The following is a 26,374-nucleotide window of genomic DNA, read 5'->3' on the forward strand; positions in this document are numbered from 1 at the left end:
TATAGGGTGGTCGACCACCACCATGGGTTGGACCGCCAAACTTACATTAAGGCCCTAACAGTAGATATCCTTCCAAGCAGCCTCATTTGTCACATAATAATAAAGATCTAAATGTCAAGATCCAAGCGGGCACACTTTATTATCATTGAAAGTGGCCTGTCTGAGTAAATTGTTCCAAAGGAGGCAACAGCATCTTTACTGGTAAAATGGGATATTTGTTGTATACAAGAGAAGTAAGACCCAGTCCATGCAGAGTGGTTACACTGAGTATTTTGTTTCAGCAAATAAGGACACTAGATTGGGCAGACTGGCTGGTGGATCTTCAATTTATAAAACACCAGCTCTCAGTATAAAAGTGCCATATCTACCTCACACTTCATCTTCATATCAGGCAATTATTTTTGAAACTTACTGAGGGAAAGGAAGCTGTCTCCATTTTACTAATAAACTCTTATTTGAACGTCCATGGTTCAAATTGGGATTAAGTAAGCAAATCATTTTGTAATGATATAGAATTATTAGTGACTTCTTATAAGAGCAAAGATGTTATAATTACTGATGTTTTTTCCTAAACTTGATGACATATTTGATTCAAGATGAACACAAGAACATAATAGATTCTTTATGGGGAATTAATTAGTTGCAACTTGTAGAACAAAAGTATGATGGTAAAGAAGAAAGGTTAGTCAACATGCATCACTCTCTACAGATGGGGCCTTGGAATCCCAGAAGGAAATCCAATTCAACCTGAAATTATACTAACTATGAATGGCTTTGCTCACTTATACCTTTTGATCATGCTGTTTGTTTAATGCTTTAATTTTTAGGTTATTAAGAGAGTGAAGAGTGAATATGGTCAACACTTTAAATGGTAGTGCCCTTAAAGCACCAACAGAGGTGTGTGGAAACAGCAGGGTGATTATACAACAAACTATAGGTATATGGAGCATGAATTTGAATTAAATGCGGATTCAATGGTAAACACATGATAGCTTCAACTTCATGAAGAACATTTTTAGAAAGTGTTATAGATTCTTCAAATCTGGAGATAGGCTGGCGTAAAGTAGCACATTTACCTTAAGAGAGTTGGATCCACAAATATGGCCACACACTAAATATATTCTTTAGAGGTAACCTTAAAGAACTAAGGGGCACATGCATCAAACGTTTTTTCGAGTGCAAACGGTGTAATTCGCAAAAATCGCCCGTTTGCGCCCACAAAAAGGCTTTTTGCGATGCATGAAAGTGTTAGGCACTTGCAATTTAAGAAATCGCAATTTATTGCAATTTCTTAAATTGCGATTGCATTTAAGGAATCGCAATTTGCGATTCCTTAAATGCAATGCAAGAAGCACTTCCAAATAGCAATTTCGATATCTGGGGCCGCAATATACAGAGAAATTTCTCTGGTCTGTATTTTGCAAAAGCCTTGAAAAATGCACTAAAGTGCATTTTTCAAGGTTTCTGGTTACACACACACATGCCCTTGGGGAATATATGTGCGCAACATGGGTGCACATCACAATTTCAGGGGTGCAACAGGGTATCATTTTGACACCTTTGCACCCTTGAAATTGCATGCGCAATTTGCGAGTACCTCTTGGTACTCGCAAATTGCGCATGCACTTTCCCATTGATTCCTATGGGACACCATTCCTTAATTGCGACTTGCAATTTGCGAGTCCCAATTAAGGAATGTTTAGGATTCGCTATATTAATAGCAAATCCTACATGCATATGCTTTTGAGAGTCCTTAATTGCGATTGTCTAATAATCGCAATTAAGGACTCGCAAAAGCTTTTCTTGATGCATGTGCTTGTATAACACAATCTGAGGGTCACACCAGCCTTCTTTCTGCAGATTCCAGTCTTGTACTGAAGGCAGATATATCTACACTCATAGACACACATCTATCCTATCTTGCAGGACTACAAAATCCAGCACTCCAATGATTGGTTTAAAATGGCAGTTTGAGAGTTTACTGAATCCCGCGTCATGGGCTTGATAGGATTTTGGAGCCCCGTTGATAAATGAATATTTGTGGGCTACCATGATTTCTTTGGCAAAAACTCAAAATATTTGTTGGTCAACTGTATAAACTTATTGCAAAAATAATAAAAAACATTCCATTTACAACCTTTATGCATGACCATAAATCATTCCTGAATGTTAACTCTACTCAGTTTTGTTGACTCTACATTAACAAAATTTGCAGCACAGCTTATTAAAAGTACATTGCTATTGATAAGAAAAACAGTCTCATTAAAGCTAGAAGGCACCTTAGAATACATTTAAAGGACTCAAATTTATAGTGGCACAATCTACATTCACAAGAATAAAGCTGAGCTTTATTCCAATCACACCTAAATTCATAAAATGAAAAAAGAAAAAAAAATGCATAGGAACAATTCTCTACCTGTGAGTCTGATTTATCGACTCAGCTAAATAATCCTACTTTTTGAGTAGGTAATTACATGGGCCAATGAGAATATAGAGGATGTCACACAGAGGTTCCCATCAGTGGATTACAAGCAATTGATTCAACCCCTCGTGATTTCTGGATTGGACTATGGTAACTCATCCTTCGTAGGGATTCCCAAGTTACACCTGGCCCCTCTCACTGCATCACTTCAAATAGCTGCTAAGATTGCCACTGGTTCAGAAAATTATGATCCAATCACTGCAATTCTGATCACTCCTAAATGGCTCCCTACAGAAGCAAGAAATGTTTTCATGACCTATAAAGCACCCTACTCTGGAACTCCACACTATGTTGTCTACAAACTGGTAATCCCCAGTAGTCAACAGCACCTTGGGATTTCTTGCACCCTTCTTCATTAAATTCTATGCGTTTTTTAGGAAAAACACTTAAACAATCCTTTACAGTGTGTGCACCCAAAACGTTGAACTGTATTCCACTGGCTGTCAGGATAATCCCATGCTATGAAACCTTAAACTCAATGCAATTCTTGCACGGGAGCAAAGCACAGCAGTGAGATTGGCTATAGTTGCACATTTTAACACAGCTGCAAAGTTGACAGAAGAACAATGTTGCTTTCCAGACACAACCTTTGTGTAAAGTGATGTTCTTTACAGCAGGGTATTCTTCAGCCTAGTTTACCTACAACAGAGGTAAGAGCTTTCTGCACCTAGCTGTTATCAGCCACACTGAACAGTGATTGGGGAAAGACAAAAGGCTGGTGTCATTCCTTCTCGCCATGAAGAGCAGAGACTGCTTTCCCACGCTTCACCCCCATCCTCTACCAAATGACAGTGCTACAGAAGGATATCTAATGACTCCTCTTAGCAAAAAGCCTCATTGAATTTCTAAAGCAACCTTATCTCCTCTCTCCACACTTCAGTGTGTAAGTCTCCTCCCTCCAGCTTCAGGAATATCAGCAAAACACTTCCACTGTCTGGGAAAACAACCTTACCTTCCTCTTGTGCACAGGAACAGGGTAGATATCTCCAAAATGATCCCACAGCTCTACATTACACTGGTTCACACATGTACCATACAGGTCATACACACAAACATACACAACATACACTTAGGATGTTAGCACTAGGATCCGGGTTAGCACATAGAGGCAGATTTTTACAAAAGTAGGTCAAATAGCATCCATTTCAGTGACACATATAAAACGTTCTGGTCACAACTACTGGGTCACAAACATAGTACACTGCAACCAACGGCTCAGGAATGGAAATAATTAAAGAGAGTGGTTTTGCCTTGAGATCAAAATGTATTCCCAATCTCTCTAAGGAAAATGTCATAGATGTATTTTTTGACTTGGTTACCAAAGTATCTGCGAAACTCAAAACAACTACAAATAACAACAATTTGAACAATAAAGAAAAGAAAGCATCGAATGACTTATGTAATGTTTGATCAATTATTATACGGCAAGAAGATAATGGAAGAAATGTGGTGATTTGGGATTTAGTGAATTATAACTTGGAGGCAATGAGACAACTTAAAGGGTCCACTAATTATGCGAAATGTGCTCAAAATATGTATTTGGCTATACAACAGAAATGTCATTGTTTTCTCAATAATTGGTATATTGAAGGTCATCTTGATCAGGAGAAATTTAGATAATTGGATGTTAGCAATCCGATGACACCCATAATATTTTTTTTGCCCCAGATCCATGAGGTGTATAAATACCACCACGTAGACCCATAATATCTGGTATTGTGTCCTGTACGGAGATACTTTATATAGATTTATTTCTAGCCCCTATGGTTACGAGCTTAGCATCTTATCTTAAAGATACTAGTGCAGAAACTGGCAGGGATTCCATAGATTGTGACGTTACTGATGAGAAATATGAGGTAAGAAGGATGAAATATTTTAGGTCTTTTGAATACTTTTGCTATCAATGGGCTGGAAAGTGGTCCAGATATATACTGTGTTTTTATTTTCAGGCCAATTATAGAGTGTACACATTGAGGAACTTATGGAAGTTGTGTGTTGTCTTATTCGACCAGTTATCAGACATGATTTAGGAATGAGGAGTGTTATTGGGTAAGAGAAAGTTATCCCTTTTGGTTTAGTTAATTTCACATTTTACTTTTGTTGCTATGGGGAGGGTATTTGCATTAAATACGAGGGGGATTTGAACCACTCAGTCCACATCGATTCCTTTAGGATTCAGTATTGAAATACATTTGGAAATTAGGTTTTTGGATAATTATTCAATAGTTTTGTGTTTTATAGTATGGGCCATGCAAATGTTTTCTATAAGTGAACAATAACTCACTATTATGATTGTGGGCAAGAAAGTACGGCTTGACTGAAAAGCATAGGGGCAAACCGTTTTCAGTTAAATGTTAATTTGACAATTTGATGAAATTGATGAATTTTTAAACATATTGCAAAGTATGCAGGAATACAAACACTTCACTAGATTGCTGGTTCCACAATGTTATAATGTTTGATGTGTAGGTCTATGTGCAAACTATTTGAAATGATTAGATATGTCTACAACTATTGATGATGATTGTTGATGATTTTATTTTGGGCACCGTTATCAATAAAACAAAAGATGTAACTATTGTTCCTGCAGTCCTGAAGAAGCGGAACGATAACCCTGACACAGGAAGTTGCCAAAGGATAAGGCTGCTACAGACATATTGTACAAGGATTAAAGATTGGATTTTGCATTATTTTAGGAATTATTTTTTGTGGACTTCTGATACTTTATAATATGTAGGTGTACCAATTTAGTAAAGTGGATAAGACACAATCGTGGTTTCTGACTCTGTTGGAACTGTCTGTGGACTTGCCAATCCAACTACCTGTGTTCCCGATGCTGCTCCAGGACCCAGTAGGCTCCCCACATCCTCTGGTCCTCCAGAATCAGTTAGCCTCATGGTGTGGACGCTCTCAGGAGACACGAACGAATTGAGGGTCTTTCATTGACGGCTGCCGAGTTTATACAACAGGCTTGGGCTCCATCCACCCGCAAGCAATATTCTGCATCCTGGAAATGATGGATGGGTTGGTGCCTTCAACAATAGGTGGATCCCATGGGATCTGATTTGAAAGAAATACTGAATTTGTTGTCTGAATGTGCTGAATTAGGTCTGTTGTACAGGTCTCTTAATAATTTCAGGTCGGCTTTATCTGCCGGCAATAATCACATTGATGGAAAACCAGTGGAATGCACCCATTGGTGTGTAAGTTGTTGAAAGGCATCAGAGTTGCTCGTCCGCCTCGTCCCAGATACACTCGGTTATGGGATGTTTCTAAAGTTCTTTCCTTGCTAGAATCCTGGCCTGACAATAAAGACTTATGTTTAAAGCAATTATCTGCTAAACTTACTATGTTGTTGTGTCTTATTTCCTGTAAAAGAGTCCCTGATGTTCATGCTTTAGACTTGGCAGGAAGAGTTTTTTCTCCCCAAGGTGTTTCTTTCATCATCTCAAGAAGAACTAAGACGATGTCGCGTTCGGTTGAGTATCCCGCTTTCCCTCATAATGAGAAATTATGTGTTTTGAAATGCGTGAAAATGTATGAGGAACGCACTTTAGCTAACAGATTGGACCCTCTGGGTCAGTTGCTATTGGCAATCCAGAAACCTTTTCACCCAGTCTTGGCGGCCTCTTTGGCACGTTGGGTTAGGTGGGTGATGGCTGAAGCGGGTATTGATATTTCTGTGTATGGTGCGCATTCCACTAGAGGGGCTATGGCCTCTAAAGCTTTTATTATGGGTTCTCGTTTAGAAGATATTTTAAAAGCTGCAGATTGATCTATGGACTCAATGTTTTAATGTTTTATTATAAGCCTATTACTCATGTTTCTTCTGTTGTTGTTGGTCAGCTTTGAACCAGGATAATCTGAGCCTCCGGTCCTGCCATAGAATACAACATTTTCCAGCTATCGCAACAAGATTTTTAGTTTCTATTAAGGTCACGGAGGCGAGGATTATCCCACACGTTGGGACAGGTAAGATTTACAACTGTCATGTGGTTATGATACACGAAATGTATGATGTTTTACCCTACCCTGATACTATTTTGGTGGTTCCATATTTTCAAAATTGTTTCTATTTTCAGGATTGGATTCCAAAAAGAGTTGAATCTGCTTTTCCCCGTGACAAGGATTCTGGCGTCCCTGGTGGATAGTTATCTTGTCTGAGACTTGTGTGATGTTACTCTCCGTTGAGAGTCAGCACTGTTGCTGATCATGTTTATTAGACTTTTGTGACTGCTTTTGGCAAAGAAATAGGCAGTCAAGATGGTGCGTCGTTATTTTTTGTATGCAAGACATGTTTGATTGGCTGTTAATGGAGGCGTGGTTCAAAGCCTCATGGGATATGTAGTTTTTTACATGTTTTACTGTGTTTTTATTGGCTGCTGTTGGAGTAGCAAAGAAATTGAGAAGCATACTCCTCGCCTCTGTGTCCTTAATAGAATCTGAAATTATTGTCGCGATAGCTGGAAAATGTTGTATTTATTCAATCCTAAATGTGTGACAGTACAGTCCATGACATAAAAGCTATAGGAATGGCTCAGTCAGCATGTATTTGTCCTTTTTAATGCATATTAAATTATTATATAACTGTTCTTATGCTCATTTTAAAAGTAGCAAATAGCACCCCAAGGGGCCGACTGCCATAGGAGCCGGTGTTGAATGTAAGTGCCAGTGCTGAGCACCAGAAACCGAGCACAAATTAATCACTGGGTTGCGGGAGCCTCCCTTATGCCTGAGATGGCTGTAGCACCTCTTAACCCTGTAATATATTTAAAATGCAGCCGTTTTGTAAACAATTAAGCTAGAACACATTTATTGCAACATCTGTCCTCGTTGCTAATTTCTTTGCGGAAGACTTTTAAAAGTAAATGACTGTCGAACTCTGCTCTTGTGACTCCACCCCCTCTCCTCTGCCACACCTTGACCCCCAATTTATGGATTCCCAGGGTACATTTTTTCCAACTCCAGCTCAGGGTACCACAGACTCCCTTCCTAGCTGGATGAGAGGCTCCACTCGCACCGACCGCCCGTCCTCATCCACATCTCTGGGAAATTCAAATGCACGACGACGCTGGTTTGTGACGTTCTGTTGCTAGGACAACGTTTACTACCGTTCCCACAGCAACACAAACAAGCCTGTCCGGGCACCGTTCCGAGGTTACGGTGTACGTCGTGGGACAAAACAGATGAAAATGCGAAACAGTGAGTAAGTTTCTACTGCTGCTGCTTCTTAATGGTTACCAGTGTAACCAGTGTAAACACAGCATCCACGTATGGACGAGCGTGCAGAGGAACTCGGTGAGTACCATGGACTACGGGACAAGCATAGTTTTACTCTCGCCACCGTAATGGGTTTTATTTAATACATGAATTACAAAATGTTGCTAATGCAAAAAAAAAAACAGTGAAGAAATGGTCTCGCACGAACGGATTCTTGGTCTACATTGATTTATTGGAATGTGCATCAGGTTGAGGTCACGGTTCCGCGCTTTTCAGAATATCCTGCCTTTCCATTTATTCTTTAACTTTCGCTGCAAAAAGTTCGATTCGGTGCTTTCAATTTCTACTAAGAGTTTAAAGTTTCATTACCAGACGCTATATTTGTCAAACTGACACTTTTTTATTTTATTTCTCCTTCATGAAATATTCATCCTCATAAAGTAATCGGCAATTGCGTCGTCTCCCTCTTTTTGCCCCCGCCCCTCCCCCTTAAGTGTTGCCAATATGTGTGAATAGTGCATTCTCAAGATTAAATTCATATCACGTGGTCATGTATCAGAATGAGTGTTTTTTACATAGGTGCCGACTTTTCATTGTGCTTATGTGAGACTTCCATGTTTTCAGCATGATTTGTGTGAAATGTAAATTCCTTAGATGCAACACTTTGAGTACCACTTTTGTGAGTGGAACAAAAGTTATGTCCATGTAAATTTCACAAATTGCTCTTTGTTCCACCCTGATCTGAAAGGCTTATGCAGCAGTTGAAGAATTATGTGTCAGGTGCTGCAAATCCATATCGAAGCGAAAAAAGCATCAGAATCACAGGATTCCAGTATTAATCACTGTACAAAAAACAAGTTATTATTCTAGTGCCACGACCATTTTTCACATCCTGTTTAAGGACAGCGCTGCACGATGCAACACACAACTCTCCAGGGCACAAGTACTAAAAAAAGAAGTGGGTGGGACGCTCCAAGTAGGTGGTGTCACCGGAAGTGACCTCACAGCCGGAAGTGACGTCACGAGATGGAGTCCCCACTAATTAACAAAGGTTAGAAGGCGATGGGGGCAGGTTCAAAGGGAAAAGGAGAATGTTTACGTTGGAATTAGTCACCGTATTGACACTCAAAGGAGCGGGGAAATTAAAGATGCGCTTGTTCGGTGCGTATTTATTGCCCACAGTAAATTTGCCGTCTCCGTCTGAAATGCATAAACACATACTGACCTTTTCTAATATACGACCACGAGCGCCCGTCTGTCATACTGAACGGCTCCATCAACGTGAAACAACTTAAAGAGCTCTGTTCGCCCTCTCTCGACAATAGAAGGTTAGGTTTGGTGAGTGCTGAGCGCGCGCGCAGGCTCGGGTACCGGCTCCATCTTTTTGGCAGGGTGGACGGCGTCCACCCGGTAAAATAAGTGGGGGGACGCCGTCCACCCGCGTGGTACCCCGACTCGAGCCCTGCAACTCTCCATGTTATATGCAAGAAGAGACTCACGATTAACTGAAAGGAATGTTGTGCGCAGCCAAGCTTTGGATGCTGAAACCATTCACATTGGGACACAATATGTAATATTGGGGGAAATTAATATTTTTAAATAAAAGTCTTAAGTGCTCACTTGCAACAGCAGCGCAGCACTGGTTGACCTGTTCCTGCACCCACACGGAAAACAAGTTTTAGAAGGGATCGAGCAGGCTTACATCAAATGCGAGTCGGGACTTCCCTTCTTCATAGTGGGATGTGTTGTGTCAGCCCTCGAGATAGTCCCACACTCTGCACATTCGGAGCCTCATTTACAAGGCCACTGCGCCGCCAGTGTGTCACTTTATTTGACGTACCAGTGGTGCAGTGTCCCTGCCCATATTTACAAGGCCATGTAGAGGGCTTATTCTTCCAACCATAGGCATAGTGGAGATGCAGGGGCTCTAAGAAGGGGTGAAAAACAACAAAACCTCATTAACAAGCAAAAGGTCTTTTAAAAACCTGTGAAGTACTCGTTGCGGCTGAGTGTGTGCCCGGGAAGATGTCTCAGCCCGGGTTGACACACACGACGGGGGGGGGGGGGGGTCTGAAGCCCTTTGAGCCCAATGTGAGTTGCGCGCCTGACTGTGCGTGCCTGTTCATGTCCTTGTAAATTTGTCCCCTTTCACGCATTACTCTGCAGCAACATGCATAGAACCTGACATATTCCCAGATTTACAAAGTTTCCTAAACCTTGGAATGAGTCAGAATCCTACGACTCCCCAGGGGGGGGGGGGCACAGGAGTGGCGCAATGAGGAAGATTACTTTTATTTCTCCTCATTTTTTCCTCTTTCTATGTGTGTTGAATTCTGCAGCACGCATAGAATGAGGAAAGGGCCATCAATGATTGTTTTTGTGCAGGAAGGGATACCTGCAATGCATGCACCCTTGCAACATGACACAAGGTTGCCAAAGCTGGCACATGGCAGCCAGTTGTGTGCCAGCACAGGGGAAAGCACATTGATGCACCATATTGTTGTTAATACGACTCATCCGTGTGCTTTTAAAATGACACAGCTGGGTGCAGCTAAACTGCTAGCGGCGACACGCTGTGTCATTTTATAGTAAATAAGGCCATCGCTCTTTTGTGACAGGAGTTCTGCTGGGTACGTCACTTTCATATTAAACTCTGCTTCTACTAAATCCTGTGAAGGGTAGATGCGATGGACAGCACATGTGGGCATGTGACATCCATTTATTATCATGGTATATGCACTATTTATCACCAGGGCCACCTTTTCATTGTTACTGCAGTGGAGGAAAACAAGATAAGGTTATCCTGCTGAGAGGGAAATCCAGCGCTCTGTATAAATGAATCACCTCATCTTGAACAGCGCTGCCAAGTGCCACACATTGCCTGATGGGTCCTTGTGGGGATGCGAAAACATTGTTTAAATGCATTCTTCTGACCAGAGATGCGTGGCACTTGATAGGGCTGTTTTCATGGGCGTCAATTCACCATAATGCCAGGGGTAGCAGAAGCAACATCACACACCATTTGACCTTTACTTTCACTCAAACACTTACACATACGCACACGTTCACACATACACACACTCTCAAAAAATACACTCTCACCTGCAATCACGCACACAAGATACATTTAAAAGCAATTTTTGCTTATCACAGCTGGCAGGGAGAGTCATATTACAGCTAATTGTAATCCATTTTTATTACACTAATAATGAATAATATAATTTATTATTCACTATTAGTGTAATAAAAAAATGATAGAAAACAAGGAAAGCGGAGCCTCAAGCAACGTCCATAAGGACCTGTTGTCCCTGTGCACTGATTTTGTCACCCGTGAGCCAAGGGGTCACAGAGGCAGTGCAAGGGGTCACAAGGAGCAAGTCAGGGGTCGCAGCTGTGACTCCTGGCAACCCCTAAGTGACGTCCATGGCTGTTTTTAGGTCAAAGCCTGCCAGACAGTGCAGCTATTTGGTTGCAAAAGACTTATGGGGGTATGTCGGTAGCTGACCTGGCAAGAATCTCCGCTAATTGCTTTCAATTGGCTTTTGTTTTTATCACTTTTATTTTCTTGCTTTTGTTTTTATCACTTTTATTTTCTTGCTTTCTATTCAATTGTAATATTTGTTTTAACCTGTCCACCTAGTCTTTGTCCCTCCCATGGAGCAATAGCCTGCCATCTCTTTGATTGGCTCCTTTAATCCTTCCACAAGTGTCTGCTTCGCAGGAACTTTTTTTTTCTAAAAGCACTCCATGGGGGTGCATGCATTTCACCAGTGGTAAGGGTTTTCACACTTCTCCCATCAAATTTGTTTTCACAATATTATAAAAATGTAGTTTTCCACAACTTCGTTCTTCGAGCCACTCTTCGTACTCTTTCACTTTTATACATCTTCACCCTTCGAGCTGCTCTCCAGTGCACTTTATCTCCACGTTGCACTCTTTTTTGTTTGTTCGCTTCTACCCACTTCCACATTGCTGTGTCTCTATTCGCTTCCCTCCCTGCATTCTCCATATTGCTTCCCCCACCCACGCCCTCCATGTTGCTTCCCTTCTGCGTATCCCTGTGTGGCTTCCCCCTGGCCTCCTGTTGCTTTCCTGTCCTCAGTGATTCCACCCTCTATGGTGCTTCCCCCACCCGCGTTCTTTCCCTCCACCCGCGTTTGTCCCCCCATGAGTTAGTGATACTTTATTTTTTACCAGAAGAACTTGGGGGGCATATTATCAACAAACAGCGTTAAAATTATCGCTGCTTTAGCGGCAGAAAACTGCTGCTAAAGCGGCGATAATGGGCTTGATAATATGCCGCAGAGAATTCCAATAGAAGCCCATGTTCTGGTGTCAACCTGGGCTTCTATGGGAATTCTCTGCGGCATATTATCAAGCCCATTATCGCCGTTTTAGCAGCAGTTTTCTGCCGCTAAAGCGGCGATAATTTTAACGCAGTGCTTGATAATATGCCCCTTGGATCGGTAAACAAAAAGGAAAAAAATGCTAACGTCATTTAGTAGGCACATGTGTTCAGTGTATGTGCCTATGAAATTACGCAGCCGGCCTTGTAGTTTTTTTCTCTGTTAATAGCTATGCTGCACTGCATCAGGAAAGCTGTGCAAATTGACTAAAACCATTGGCTTCATCAATGCTTGTTCGTTTTGTATCACTTCCACGTTTACCAACTTAGCCCACCATAAGAAACAAAATAGTCTTCATTCCCTGACTATACTTCCCATTTCTCTAGTCACTATGTTTGTTTCATAGACATAACTGCATCTTTCACACAGTCGCTGGTTGTACCAGGTAAGACTTGGTGTTGTTCCCTCATCTCCCACGGTTACCTCCTGGCTCGTCCTCTTATTTCCTGCCAGCGAAGGATGATGTCAGATTCTTTTATCAGGTAGCAGGATCTTTCTTTATATTAACAATCCGACATGGCCAGGGCTGAAACTGTAAAATGTCGTAAAAGCATTCCTATTTTGCACAAAGCAAACCTTTTGAAGGAGTTCAGAGTTTCCCCCCAGGAATTTTATTGACAAAAACATGGCAAACAATTTATTGTACAAAGCCGTCAAGTCAAGTTTATTTGCATAGTTAATTAAAACCATTGCATACCATTTCTGTAAAAATATAGAACCAAATCTAATATATTGATTTAAAATACAAAGAATACAATTAATAAAACCTTTCTTTAACCACAGCTAAAAAAAAATTCTGTTAAACTGTAAATCTCATTATTGTGTAATTTGACCTATAATTAATTGATGCTGTAATACATAAAGTGCAAGCAGCCGGGCCACGTCTTTCATTAGCCCAATATTGCACCTGTCCTTGCTGAGTTCTCAGGTAAAGTGCGAGTGCCTTGTGCAAACCAATGATGTAGCAAGTCACCAGTCCACACTACTTCATTTTCCTATTAACCGCAGATTGTTGGGCCAACATTATTCCACGTCTCCAGTCATTACTGCTTCATCTTCTTCATGACTGCAGATTGTGGGGTTCTATCTCACGCCTGTCATTGCTCAATTCACAGATAAATATGCAAGTATTTTGCAAATAGCCAAAACCTTTCTAGTAGCCCACCCCTTGGTGTTTCATTTGCCCCCTCCCAGCAGATTATAAAGTGCAGATTGCTTATACAGTTAGTTATTCTGAAGAATAGCCAGGTCTTGGTAAGTAACGACTTGTGCAAAACAGCATTCTTAAAAATAGCCATACTTTGCTACTTCGTTGGTTTTCTTAGAGCGGATATAAAGTGCCTGTTCCTTGTGCTCTTAGGACTTGCCTGATTTATTTATTTATAAAGCGCAACATTCATCCAAAAGGATATCGCGGTGCTAGAGAAGCGAGATGCAATGGCAGGGGTAGTGTTTGATGCCGCTATATCCAGCGCTTAGGCTTTAGGGAACAGATGTGTTTTTAGTTTCTTTCTGAACGCCATGTAGTCATCTGTAAGCCGTAAGTCTAACGGTAGTTCATTCCAAAGTGTTGCAGCCAGGTGGGAGAAAGTTCGTCCTCCCGCTCTGGCTTTCTTGATACGACTTGTGCCAGGTGGCATAACCTCAGACACCTTGTATGGGTGTAGAATTGCACTTTGTTTTGAAGAATTCTGGGACCGCTGTAGTGTATAACTTAACGTGCGTGGCTCAGAAGCTTGAATCTGCCTCGTTGATGCATGGGCAGCCGATGTAGCTCTCTCATACAGTCAGATGTTGAGCTGTACCTATTTTTATTGCAGACCAATTTGGCGGCTGCATTCTGTATCACCTGCAGGCGTGTAAAGAGCTAGTCAGCCATTCGAACGAACAGTGCATTACCATAGTCCAGTTGACTAGTGAGTCGGGCTTGTGTAATCGTTCTCCTGCATTCAATGGGAATCCAAGGAAATAGTCTCTTTAGCAGCTTTAGGGTGGCAAAACCTCTTCTGCACAGAGTCTGAACATGGTTCTGCAGGGTCAGGGTGTTGTCAGTCAGGATGCCCAGGTTTTTTACTCCCTGCTTGGGCGCACGAGCGGCTCCCAATGACTGGGGCCACCAGGTAGCATTCCAGATTAAATGGGCTCCTCCAAAGAGCTGGATTTCGGATTTGTCGGCGTTTAGTTTAAGCAATTCCCTGACATCCAGGTGGCCATCTCTGAGAGGCAGTCGTTCAACGTAATCCTGGTGTTCTCATGCGTTCCCTCGAGGGCAATCATCAGCTGTGTGTCATCCGCATAGGAGCATATGCTAAATCCCCATTTTTAACTGATTTTTGCCAAAGATGATACATAGACGTTAAAGAGTGTGGGGCTCAGAGAGGCTCCCTGCGGGACACCGTTTCTGATTGGTTTAGGGTTAGAGGAAAATGTGCCCATTTGTACAGTTTGCGTTTGCTGAGCCACTGAAGGGCTTTGGCATGTATACCATTTTCGTATAGAATTTTCAGTTGTAGTTCATGTGAGACCGTATCGAACGTCGCCGACAGGTCCAGTACGATCAGGGCTGCGGCTTTCCCCTGATCAATAAGAGATCTTATGTTGTCTAAGACAGCTAGGAGAGTTTCCTCCGTGCTTGTTGGTGGCTCTGAAACCTGTTGATCAAAAACGTTTGTGCAGGAAAAGGCTTCTAAGTAAGTCAGACCTTGCTTGTTCACTTGTCCAGTTCTTATAGGAGCAGTTTTAGGAATTGTACCCCCCTACAGGCTAAGAGGATTAAAGTGCCACTTGACCAAGTAATCACCGCTTGCCTGCAAGAGCGAATTTGCAGGTTTGCCAGCATTGGTTTCAACAGTTTTTTCCTTTGACCCAGGGGCACTGGACATAGTCAAAAATGTGTACTAACGACTCTTACTCGTATTTACAAAGCCAGCAATTTTGATTCTGACAATGCTTTTTCCAGGCTGAAATAAGATCTTTAGTGTCTATGATCCTGAAGCGAAATAACATTGATGCTTTAAGGCCTGGGAAAAGTGAGATATTCCTGGTGTCTCAAGTTGGTATATGAGTTAATCACAGTCCAACCAAGCCGTCTTTACACAAGGGCATTTTTATCTGTTAAATGGGACGAGATCTGAGCGGAGGCGTTCATTGCTTGCTTAAACGCTGATTTTCCCATACTAGTGGCCCAGGCGTCTTGGATGCCTAATTCCTTAATGGCCTGGCCTAAGTATTATCCCCATGAACCTTTTACATTGCTGTGTTGTTGCTCCTCAATTTTCAGCCAGCATAAATTGTTGAAGGAACCCACCTCGGAAGCGCGCAGCCGCCAGCAAACTTTGATAAAAACACTCTTGCTTTGAAAAGCTTGATTTTTTTAAACCAAACTCTAACTGGGCTGATGAGGCTAATTTTGGCACGTTAAACACACCTTTGTATAATTTCATTTGGATCTTATTAAGAGTGGCTATTTCCGACCCTGCATAATTTCCGTGCCATAGGTCACCGTTGACATTAGCTGTGTGAACATTGCGCTAAGAAGATGGCTTAATTACGGACAACTCAGTTTCTTCTTTATTAGAACATTGGAATGTTGGAAGCTCCATTGAAAACAATGGACTGCTCCGGGCTTATAATGGCTGGTATAAGCCCGGAGCTCCAACATTCCAATGTTTCTTTGTTCACAGCTCTGGCTGTGAACAAAGGCTTCAGGAAGCCCGAGGGGATTTCAATCCTCTCGCGCTCCCTGAAGGCTTTATTGAAATTGTTTGAACATTCTGCCCTCTAGTGGCAGAGTGTTCTAATAGCCTTATAGCCCTTCGTAGCAGGGCTATACCGGCAATTAAAGTCCTTCTGCTTTGTTAAAGTCCCTCGCCTTCGGCTCGGGCCTTTAACGCTGCAGCGGGCCTTTAATAGCCGGTATAGCCCGCTACGGCGGGCTATAAGGCTATATTTGAACATTGGAATGTTGGAAGCTCCATTGAAAACAATGGAGCGCTCCGGGCTTATAATGGCTGGTATAAGCCCGGAGCTCCAACATTCCAATGTTTCTTTGTTCACAACTCTGGCTGTGAACAAAGGCTTCAGGGAGCCTGCGGGTATTTGAATCCCCTCGCGCTCCCTGAAGGCTTCGTTTTATTTGCTAGAACATTCTGCCCTCTAGTGGCAGAATGTTTTAATAGCCTTATAGCCCTTCGTAGCAGGGCTATACCGGCTTTTAAAGTCCCTCTGCTTTGTTAAAGTCCCTTGCCTTCGGCTCGGGCCTTTAACGATGCAGCGGGCCTTTAATAGCCGGTATAGCCTTCTACGGCGGGCTATAAGGCTATAATAGTTTGAACCCCAAATTGGCAGCCAGATGATGTTTAAAAGTCATTTGATGTTCCAAATTGACTCCTACATATTTATATGTGGTAATCACCTCAACTTTTTTGCCTTCTAAAAACCAGGTAAATTACTTGAATTTGGAATCCACCAACCGGACCACTTTTGTTTTTTTTCAAGTTTAGCTCTAGCCCTTGCTCATCCATGTACTTTTTTAGGGTATTCATGCTGCTTTGCAGGCCTATTAGTGTTTGACTCAATAGGACAATATCGTGCATATATTGCAGGCATCCTTCTTTCTCTGAAGCCATGATTGGAGGGTGGCTGTTGCCCTGTGGGAGGGCTCCTACAAGATCTTCAAGGTATAAGTTGTACACACTTGGGGCCAAAACGCATCCGTGTTTAAGGCTGTTTATTGTGGCTATTGTGATCATAACTCTGCTACCGTCTCCTATTTTAACTTCTGTGTGCAATGCTACGATTGCCCTATTCATCCAATTTTGAGCATAGGTGTCCACGAGGAACCCGATCAAAAGCAGACTTGAGGTCTACAAGGCACGCAAATAGCAGTGATTTTCTACATTTCGCCTTCTCTACTAGGAGACTTAATGCTGTTAGATTCATTAGTGTCCCCATGCCTGCTCTGAGGTTTTCCAAGATATCAAGAAAGCCATAGATGTCCCAGGCAGTTCTTAAGAGAAAATTCCAGCTCCTCTGGGTCTTTCACCAAAGGGGCAATTTTTGTCATATCAGCAAATCACATATGTACCTATAAGAAAATTGTGTGCCTTTAATGTAAGATGCTTTGGAGGTTAAGATGAAAAATCATCATCCATGTCATTAATGGCTCTGTTTCCAGCCCAAGCCTTGTGTGTGATAACATAACGCATTCTGCTCACCATAGCCTTGTTTTGCTTACAAAACACACCTGAAAACAAAGACTTGTAGGTGAAAAGATCAAGACTGAATAGAAGGTCTGAAATGACTTTGAACAGGGAGGTCTTTCAACCGGAGCTGGAGTTTGATGCCCTGAGAATTGCTCAGACCATTTGGTTGAAGGTGGACCACCCTCCCTTAGCATACCAGGGAGCTTCCTTGTGTCTATCGGGTGATCCATTGCGGCACGTGGCCCTAAACCTTCAAAGATATTCAATTTACAAGAAAATCTACCCAACCAAAGCTTGCATAAAATATTTGAATGGAACAGCGGTATTTCTGGCACCTTTGCATCTCTCCAAAAGCAGGAATTTTATAATAACTATAGCAAAGTCAATTGAGCCCTTGTCAATGCAGGTTCTCCGGTGGCAAGTGTGCATCCTATGTCTAATTTTATATTTGCCGTCATCTTGGCTGCTTATGTGTCATAGAAACCTGATTGAGTAAAAAGTACACGACCTCTCTCTGCTTGAGGGTGTGACATAAAATATAGTTTTACACAACAAGTGGGAGTTTTAGAAATCATCTTTAAAAGTTGCCCCAATTTATCAAAATCTACCTTCCAGGAATATACTGATGATGCTAAATACATGACATTTAATCAGCACCTTTAATAATTAACTATATTGCGTGTATGGAATAAAATAACAAATGGTTTAAATACAGAAGAAGGACTGCATGTGTCTCTATAATGTATGGTTTCCTCTCTTAGTTTGAATGCATTTCAGAAGAAACAGGCCATTGGGCAAGGACTTCTAGGTAAAAGCTTTTTTATAAACCTTACCTTGGATAGAATAAGTTGCACTCGAAGAGTATGTTTTTGCTAGTACTGTGGTTGGTGACTCCATATGGGGGTTTGTATCAGCTGGATTATAAACCATATTTTGGATAGAATAAGTTGCACTCGAAGAGTATGTTTTTGCTATTACTGTGGTGACTCCATATGGGGGTTTGTATCAGCTGGATTATAAACCATATTTTGGATAGAATAAGTTGCATTCGGAGAGTATGTGTTTGCTATTACTGTGGTGACTCCTTATGGGGTTTTGTATCAGATGGGATATTGGACTATGGAATATTTTTGGGGTAATGTTCAACATTGATCCATTCCAATTTAAGACATTTGTTTTTATATGTATTTGTGTAATAATGTCATGGACATTTCTTTGGATTGCATATTTAACTTTTAATTTAAAAGACTCCTTAATAGGTTTTAGATCACCTTGTCCTTCCATTGTATATATGAATAGAGAATTTAAATCCTTTCTCTAAATTGGAGCATTTGTCATTTGCTTTGAAAAAGGACGGGGATACGCTCAAAATACGCGATGGTGTACTATATGCAGCGCTGGCACATAAGCACTATGCACTTTGTCTAATAAAAAAGCATTTGCTTTTAATTTACCTATACTCTGTAGGAGTGCTGTATGGATTTGATTAATGGTATCTGCATGGATAGTGAGTGTTCCAATGGAATGATAGAATGAGCTTATATCGATGTGTTTCCCGGAGTATGATATATTATTTTCATTTTAATAATGATGTTACTTTAAAGAGCTTGATTACCAACTCGTTATCAGACATCCTTGTTCTATGGACACTTGTTGTTTGTAGGCGACTTCAGTTTTTGATTAGACCATTCTGCTACGGAGGAGTTTTTAATATTTACGTAGTACTTGGTAAGTGCTCCTCTGTGAGCTTACTTCAGACAGTAGTCTAGATTGTGCCTCTCTTTGGGGGCGATGAGCCTGCAGGGAAGACTATAATACTTGATTTATATAGTGGGTGGCAGATTGTCCGTCCTCCACTGCAGTGGATTTCTCTCCTAACTCCTAATGACACAGGTATACATGCTAAATTAAAAAATATCCAGACAGCATAGCTTTCTGGCTATTTCAGCTTGAGGAGGAGTCACTTTGGTGGGTCATCGTCAGGTGGACATTTTGCCAGTTAACGAATCAAATGGTGGAAATTCAGCCGCAACATGTGGGCAATGGAAACGTAGCCCAAAATATGGTGCATAAGGGTTACATTAGCAGTAAGGATGCATAGTCTCTGTAGTATGTGTGATGTGGTCCCCTGCATATTAGGAGCACTACACCTACACACCATAACATGAAGTCTGACCCTTTCCACAGCGGTCTTTCATGGATTTAAGTAACTGTACCAAACATGTTGCATCAGGCACTTAATCAGCCACAGTTGTTGGTGGGGTCACCTCTGTGGAAGTGCAATGTTGGAGCTGGACAAGACTTCACCGAGGGGATTCCTACCATCTAGGAAACACAAAATAGTGTAGCTAGACTGCAGAATAGCAGAGGATATATGTACTATTTTGGGATGGATTTAGAATTATGTCCCTCCATTAAACCATGCACCAAGTTGCTTGAGTTGGGGTGTTGGAAACAGATGTGCAGAATTATTGGTGCTTGCATTGTTTGCGATTCCACCACACTTCGCCCAGTAGACTCTCTAGATAGGTGAGTGTACTCTACCCACTGGCTACATCTGGAGAGAGATGGAGGAGGGCAGTAGGGTAGAACTCTGGGTAAGGAATCTGCAAGAAAGAGGATTGTGTCTGGACCTTGTTTGCACAAATTGCTGCTTTCGCGCTCTGATTTTTAATTAGTGAAATAAGACTTTTTAAAACAACGTGGGCACACTGTGTAATTCTGCATTGTTTATTTGTTTGTCTTACCGGGCATTTTCGTGAGTTAAGCTGCTGGGTTGCGGTCCCCGGTCAGTCACGGCAATCACGTGCCGATTGTACGGAGGGACGCTTCGCGACTCCACCCACTCTCGCCCTCATTTCCGGTCATGGGGTACTTTAGGGCGATGTCCTGCCGGCCGCGCGCAGCGGGCGCGCCGCCGGCACGCCAGAGGCGTGCCAAAGGCAAGCCCGTCTGCGCCCGTCCGCGCCCAGACCGCGTCCGGCGCCCCGGCCATACTGCCGCCTCTAGGCACGCACAACCCCTGCACTGGTCTCGCGAGGCGCTGCTAACTCTTCGCGGCCCCCCTGTGCCAGCCCTCAGAGGCTTGACTTTGCTGCTATCCCGGCCCCTCTGAAATGCAGCTCATGTGGCTACCTACCAATCTGCGGCCTTGGCCCGCAGAGGGAAATTAAGACCACATTCAGGGCCTGCCTCATCAACTGCAGATCCCTGGTTAAACATGCCTCGGAGATCTGGTCTCTCTTAAATGATGGGTCCTGGGCTGCCATGTTTCTCACAGAAACCTGGCTTAACCGGGACACGGTGATTTCCATCGCACTAGCTATTCCATCTGGCTTCAAAATGTGCCATGCTAACCGCGAGGGGGAAAAAAGAGGTGGCGGAGTGGCCATTATCTTGAGAGATACTTGGGATCTGGTGTCCTATGTCCCATCGCTTGGGCAAGGCATTGAGGGCCTATGCTTCTGTATCCATTTTAATCCCTCTTTCTCCCTTGCTGGTATTCTCATTTACAGACCTCCAGACTGCACTACAATGGCGCTTCAGAATCTATGCAGGCTCATTGCTCAAATATCTGTAAAGTACACCAACTTTATGGTTTTAGGCGACTTCAACCTACATGTTGATGATGGAGGCTGTTTACAAGCCGACCAATTGGTATCATCCTTAGCAGGTGCCAATCTTACTCAACTGGTGTCTGCCCCTACGCATATAGCAGGTCACACCTTAGATCTTGTGTTTACCACCCTTGCTGATGTTGCTATAGCACCCCCCTCCCCCCTAACCTGGACGGATCATTATTTGATTCCTTTCAGTGTTACCCTGCCTGTTCTTAGACTAAGCGAGGGCCCTCGCTTTATTCACAAGAGAAACTTGAAAAATCTGAACGAGGCAGGTTTATGCGCTACTCTACTGGCGGCCTCCCCCAGCCTGTCTTCTGATCCGAATGCCGATGCAATCTCCGTGCACAATTGGATTGCAACGGCAGTAGACTCTGCTGCCCCGTTAAAAGTAGTTAAATCTACAAGACTATCCCCCACTGCCCCCTGGTTCTCCCACACCCTCAAAGAGTCCAAAAGCAAATGCAAGAGACTCGAACGCTTGTGGAGAGTGAGCTACGACGCCCTAGCCAATACATCTTACAAAAAGGCTTTAAAAGTTTTTCATAGAGACATTAAAGCTGCTAGGAGAGACTACTTCGTTAACCGCATTGTGAATGCTGACAATTCCTGCAGCGAGGTGTTTAAAGTAGTTAAATCATTCTTTAATCCCACGGCAATAGAGTCCAATATGACACCTACTCACGCCTTATGCGACAAGATCGCTCACCACTTCGATAGCAACATTTTAAAGGTCTATGACTCTTTCAGCCCATCAGCACCTACTAAAGAATCAGACACACCCCCTTCCAAGTTAATGGCTCCGGTATTTAGCTATTTCACGCCTATATCCTCTACAGAAGCGCTAGCGGCCATTCAGAACTGCCACTCCGGTGCACCAGCTGACCCTTGCCCGCCCAAACTGTGGAAAATACTATCCGCCCCCCTAGTGGACATGCTCCTCCAGTTATGGAACTCTTCACTGTCTACTGGCACTTTCCCTGATACATGGAAACATGTTACACTTTTACCTTTAAAAAAGAAACCAAATGGGGATCCGGATGATCTCAGCAACCTGAGACCCATTTCCCTACTCCCTGCCCCTGGTAAAATGCTCGAGAAACTAGTGCAACGACAAATGTCCACTTTCATTGAGCAAAGCGGAGTTCTACATGATACACAATCGGATTTTAGGGCAGGTTTCAGCACAGAAACCGCCCTCCTTGAGGTAGCTGAGTCGATAAGATGGTCGCTGGATTTAGGAGCCTCCTCTCTACTGGTGCTCCTGTATCTGTCGGTGGCCTCCGATACCGTGGCCCACTCCATACTGGTCAAGAGACTACATGGTGCAGGATTTGGAGGAAAGGCTCTGGCTTGGCTGTCTTCCTTCCTGAGCGGACGCACGCAGAGGGTCGCCCTCAAGCCATTTGAATCTTCTCCACTTCCACTATGGTGTGGAGTCCCTCAGGGCTCCGCCCTGAGCCCATTACTTTTCAACCTTTATCTGGCACCGCTCTTCTCATTGATCAACAACTGGGGTGTGAAAACGATTTCCTACGCCGACGACACCCAGCTGTTCTTCTCTTTTAAGGAGCAGTCCGCTGAGGCTTTCATGAACTTCAAAGGCTGCCTACGTGACATAGCCATTTGGATGAACGCTAATAAATTAAAGCTTAACGCAGGAAAGACCGAAGTCATGTTCTTCGGTGTGGGCGGTGCCCCCGATGCGGATCTATGGTGGCCAGAGGAAATGGGACCCCCACCTTCCCCCGCTAACTGCATTCGTAACTTAGGTGTAAGGTGGGAGTCTGATCTCTCTCTCCTAGCCCAAATTCAGCAGGTCTCCGCAACCTGTTTCAGAAAACTAAAAAACTTACGGAAAATTCTGCATCTCCATCCGGAAGACTGCAGAAAAATAGTAGTCCATGCCACAGTCACATTTAGACTGGACTACGCGAATGGCCTCAATCTAGGTCTCCCCAAATACGCCATCCAACGTCTCCAGTTGGTTGCGGCTGCAAGACTGGTTCGCCGGATCCCTTTCCGACATCATGTCTCTCCGCACCTCTGGTTGCTTCATTGGCTTCCGGTCGAGAAAAGAATCATTTTTAAGGCAATGACCCTGGCCTATAGGGCCCTGCACAGGAATTGCCCACGCTACCTGATGGACAGAATTTGCCCCTACAAGCAGAATCGGACGCTACGCTCCAACTCTCTCAACCTGATACACCCCTCCCGCTTCAGAAAAGCACGTCTGGGTGGAAGATCCTTCACGGTCAATACTGCCACACTGTGGAACCATCTGCCTAGCCACTTACGGTTGGCTAGTTCAGAATCCTGTTTTCGTAAAGCCATGAAAACATGGCTCTTCGGCTCAGCTTAAGGGGTTTTCGGAGGCCGGTCTTTTTTTCACCTTTCTAGGTCAATCTAGCTTCCTCTACTGTCAGCGCCGGGACATCCCTGTTTGGGGTAGCTGTCGCGCTCTATAAGCTTCGGTATAATTATTATTATTATTATTATTATTATTATTATTATTATTAATATTACAACAGGGGAGCGTAAGTAAAACACTGACCCCCCTCACTCCATAGGTGTGGGGCAGTCGCCTGCATTGGAATGGCTGCCCCTTAATCAGACCGCTGCCAGAAGCAGGACTGCTGTTAGATGGATACTATGCCACAGAGTAGACGAAAGGCTCTTCAGTGGCAGTGTAATCAGCTATGAGGAATGAGCTCAGCTCTGCTGAGCAATGGTCAGTCGGGTTGGGAGCAAACTGAGTGCTGAAACATCTAGTGTGGAAAATCATTTTCTTGGAACAATGATAAAAGCCAAAATGTTGTCTAAATTCTTCTGGGTGAAAGAGATTTGCAACTGCACTGAGTCTGCAGGCTGGAGCTTTTGTTGATCACAAGAAGGGAGAGTCAAATAATATGTTAATATTTCAGTGTCTTAGGCAACAACACAGCAAAGTTGTCCAAGGACTAAATCGAACAAACAGGCATTCAACATGTGGGGCCTTGACGAAAAGCCTCTTCAAAAACAGTACAATAAGGAAAAGAATTTCAGCAGCACAAACTGGGTTCTCAGTGTCAGATTTATTATTACACTGGTCGCAAAAACTAGTTGCAATTTTTAATCAGTATTTTTGTGACTAGTTTGTAGTTTTGCAAACTGACCTATCTACCAGTTTGTCAGTTCACAAAGTTCCAAATTAGAGTGGGATGCAATCTGGCCTCCCTCATTAATACTCATTAGATAGGTTGCAAATTGCGACTCAGTATGGTTGGTCACAATCGGATGGATGGTGGCCTGCAAGCTTAGCAGAACCCCATGTCTGTGATTGTTCTCAAATAAAAAAATATTTGTTTAATGCAGCTCATTTTTCTTAATAAACCACAATGGTTTTCCTTAATAAAACAGTTTTTTCCTTTTTAAAGTTTCACTGAGAGTCAGCAGTGGTCTCCTGGACCATTGTCTACTCGCCCTGAAACTTTTTTCAATATTCACAAAAACAGTGGATTTTGCATTTGAGTATAACCCCAATTTAGGGGGAGGAGGCGGTGATTTTTCAGTGGTTTGCAACCAGAATTACCATTGCAGACAATTGACACATTGCATGCTAATTCTGTATTTGTAAGGGACGTCCCCAGCACGCCCCTTCCAAATCCCATTTTGTGAGTTGGTAAAACTTTACCAGCTCCGTTTCAAAATGTTTGTGACTGAAAAAATAGTCCCAAGATCTGGCCCTGAATCCTTATCCTGATCCCAGGGGATGGATCACTAATAGCCCTCATCAAGAGGCCTCACCTTCTAATTCCATTCATATTACCTGTCATTGCAGGTGATTGCTACCAGCACCCATTTCTGGGCACTGGAACTCTTTTTTTTTTTATCATATCTTTGACCCAATGCAAGAGAAAGAACACCAGAAAAGGAGAATGAAGGAGGAACAGAAAGACAGGGAAACAGTGCCAACTGGAGAAAGCAGGGATGAAAAAAGGAGAATTGAAATGTTGCCTTGTGGAAGAAGGAGACATGAGGGGGAATCAAAATGAGACAAGCCATACTGTGCGTCAATCATGGCGTTCGGCAGTGCAGTGGAGGGCTCCTAAGAAAAATGTTAGGCCCCTGCTCTTATTTATTTATTTAGCAAAATAAACATTGCTTATATCTTCTTAATCTCTTGCAGATAAGCAGAGACACCGAGCTGATTATCAGAGCAACTGGAACCTCACAAAATCAATTTTGGTTTTCAGAAAGTATACGCTGCTCAGATTTATTACTGTGCAATTGGTAGAGGGTTTGCAGACATATTCAAGCGAGTCCTAAGGCTAAGCATTCACGGTAACGGATATAAACAAATCTGTAAATATGTGATCCTAGTGGCTGATGTTATGCCTGTTTCAATGTTTTCATTAAAAAAAACTGGCAACGTTTTAACAAAGATGCCATTTAATTTCATGCTCAACCCTCTTCAAATATTTTGATGGCAGCTCAAGAAAAATGGGTTTGCTGTCGATTGACACGTGGTGTTGGGGATGCTTATAGCTTTTCATTGTGAGCTACTTTAGGCTTATACCCTACGCAGCATTCCATGCCGGTTTCTCCTCTGCACTATGGCTTTGCGGTGAAGGATCTATAGATTATGTGGAAACAACCATGGCCAAAGGAGTGGGCCAGCTTCACCTGCTGGACCACAGCCTATCACTGAAGACCAAACGCAGCCCTTAGAGATGCTGATGCTGCTTTGTGCTTCATCAGACAATTGATGCTTGAATACCTGGGAACAGCAAGTATTCAATTCCAGGTCTAGATACACATTTGTTGTTAGGGATGCAACAGAGTGAATACGTTGTGACGTGAGTGTTTGCACCTATGATTGTAGAAGGCTGTGGATATACCCTCCCTGCTTCATCCCATCAGATTTATTGTGCTCTTCCCCGCCCTCATGAAAGAGGACCAATCGGAAGCAACGTAGTCAGACCCCACCCCCAAAGGAGTGATCCAGCCTGCAATGCAAACTGCATTACTACTATTGTTCATTGTAACTACTACTGTATTGATCTTGAATCTCTTCTTCTTCAGGGTAATTGATCTGCTCCAGAATCCAGAAGAAAGGTCACCATTCAGTGAGATCGTCTAGTCGTTCCAACTTCATCTGTCTTCTCAAGAAAGAAAAATCTGCAACAAGCAGGATCTCCGTAAATGATTTCTAGCAGAATGTCTTCAATGTCGATGGTTCGATCGTCTGCATCCCCAGAAACATCAAGATCTGGCATTGTTTCTAGTAAGAAATATTGTAATTTGTTTCCAATTGTTTCAACATTAAATTACACAAGCATAAGATCACAAAAAAATATGTGCAGGTACTCAATATATTTCCTAAGAGGCCAATACCCACGCCTGCCTCTGGCAACTCCCCCTTCTTCTTCTGCATTACCTACTTTCAAACTTGAGGCCTCT

The 26,374-nt window shown here is 42.8% G+C and overlaps 1 protein-coding gene across 2 annotated transcripts in view; it reads left to right on the plus strand.

Annotated features, from left to right (window-relative positions):
* The first annotated feature begins 7,627 nt into the window (after nucleotides 1–7,627).
* CFAP100 (cilia and flagella associated protein 100) overlaps nucleotides 7,628–26,374 on the plus strand; it is a 107,438-nt gene continuing 88,691 nt past the window's right edge. The window contains exons 1-2 of one of the 2 annotated variants that reach the window (XM_085624427.1): nucleotides 7,628–7,684; nucleotides 25,997–26,198. In XM_085624427.1, the coding sequence (XP_085480553.1) occupies nucleotides 26,117–26,198 (82 nt within the window). In that variant the 5' untranslated portion in view covers nucleotides 7,628–7,684; nucleotides 25,997–26,116. Of the gene's footprint in view, nucleotides 7,781–25,996; nucleotides 26,199–26,374 lie in introns of both variants that reach the window. The other variant, XM_085624426.1, reaches the window with a different exon arrangement.

This window comes from Triturus cristatus, chromosome 9 (assembly GCF_964204655.1).
Source record: "Triturus cristatus chromosome 9, aTriCri1.1, whole genome shotgun sequence".
Classification (NCBI taxonomy): Eukaryota; Metazoa; Chordata; class Amphibia; order Caudata; family Salamandridae; genus Triturus; species Triturus cristatus.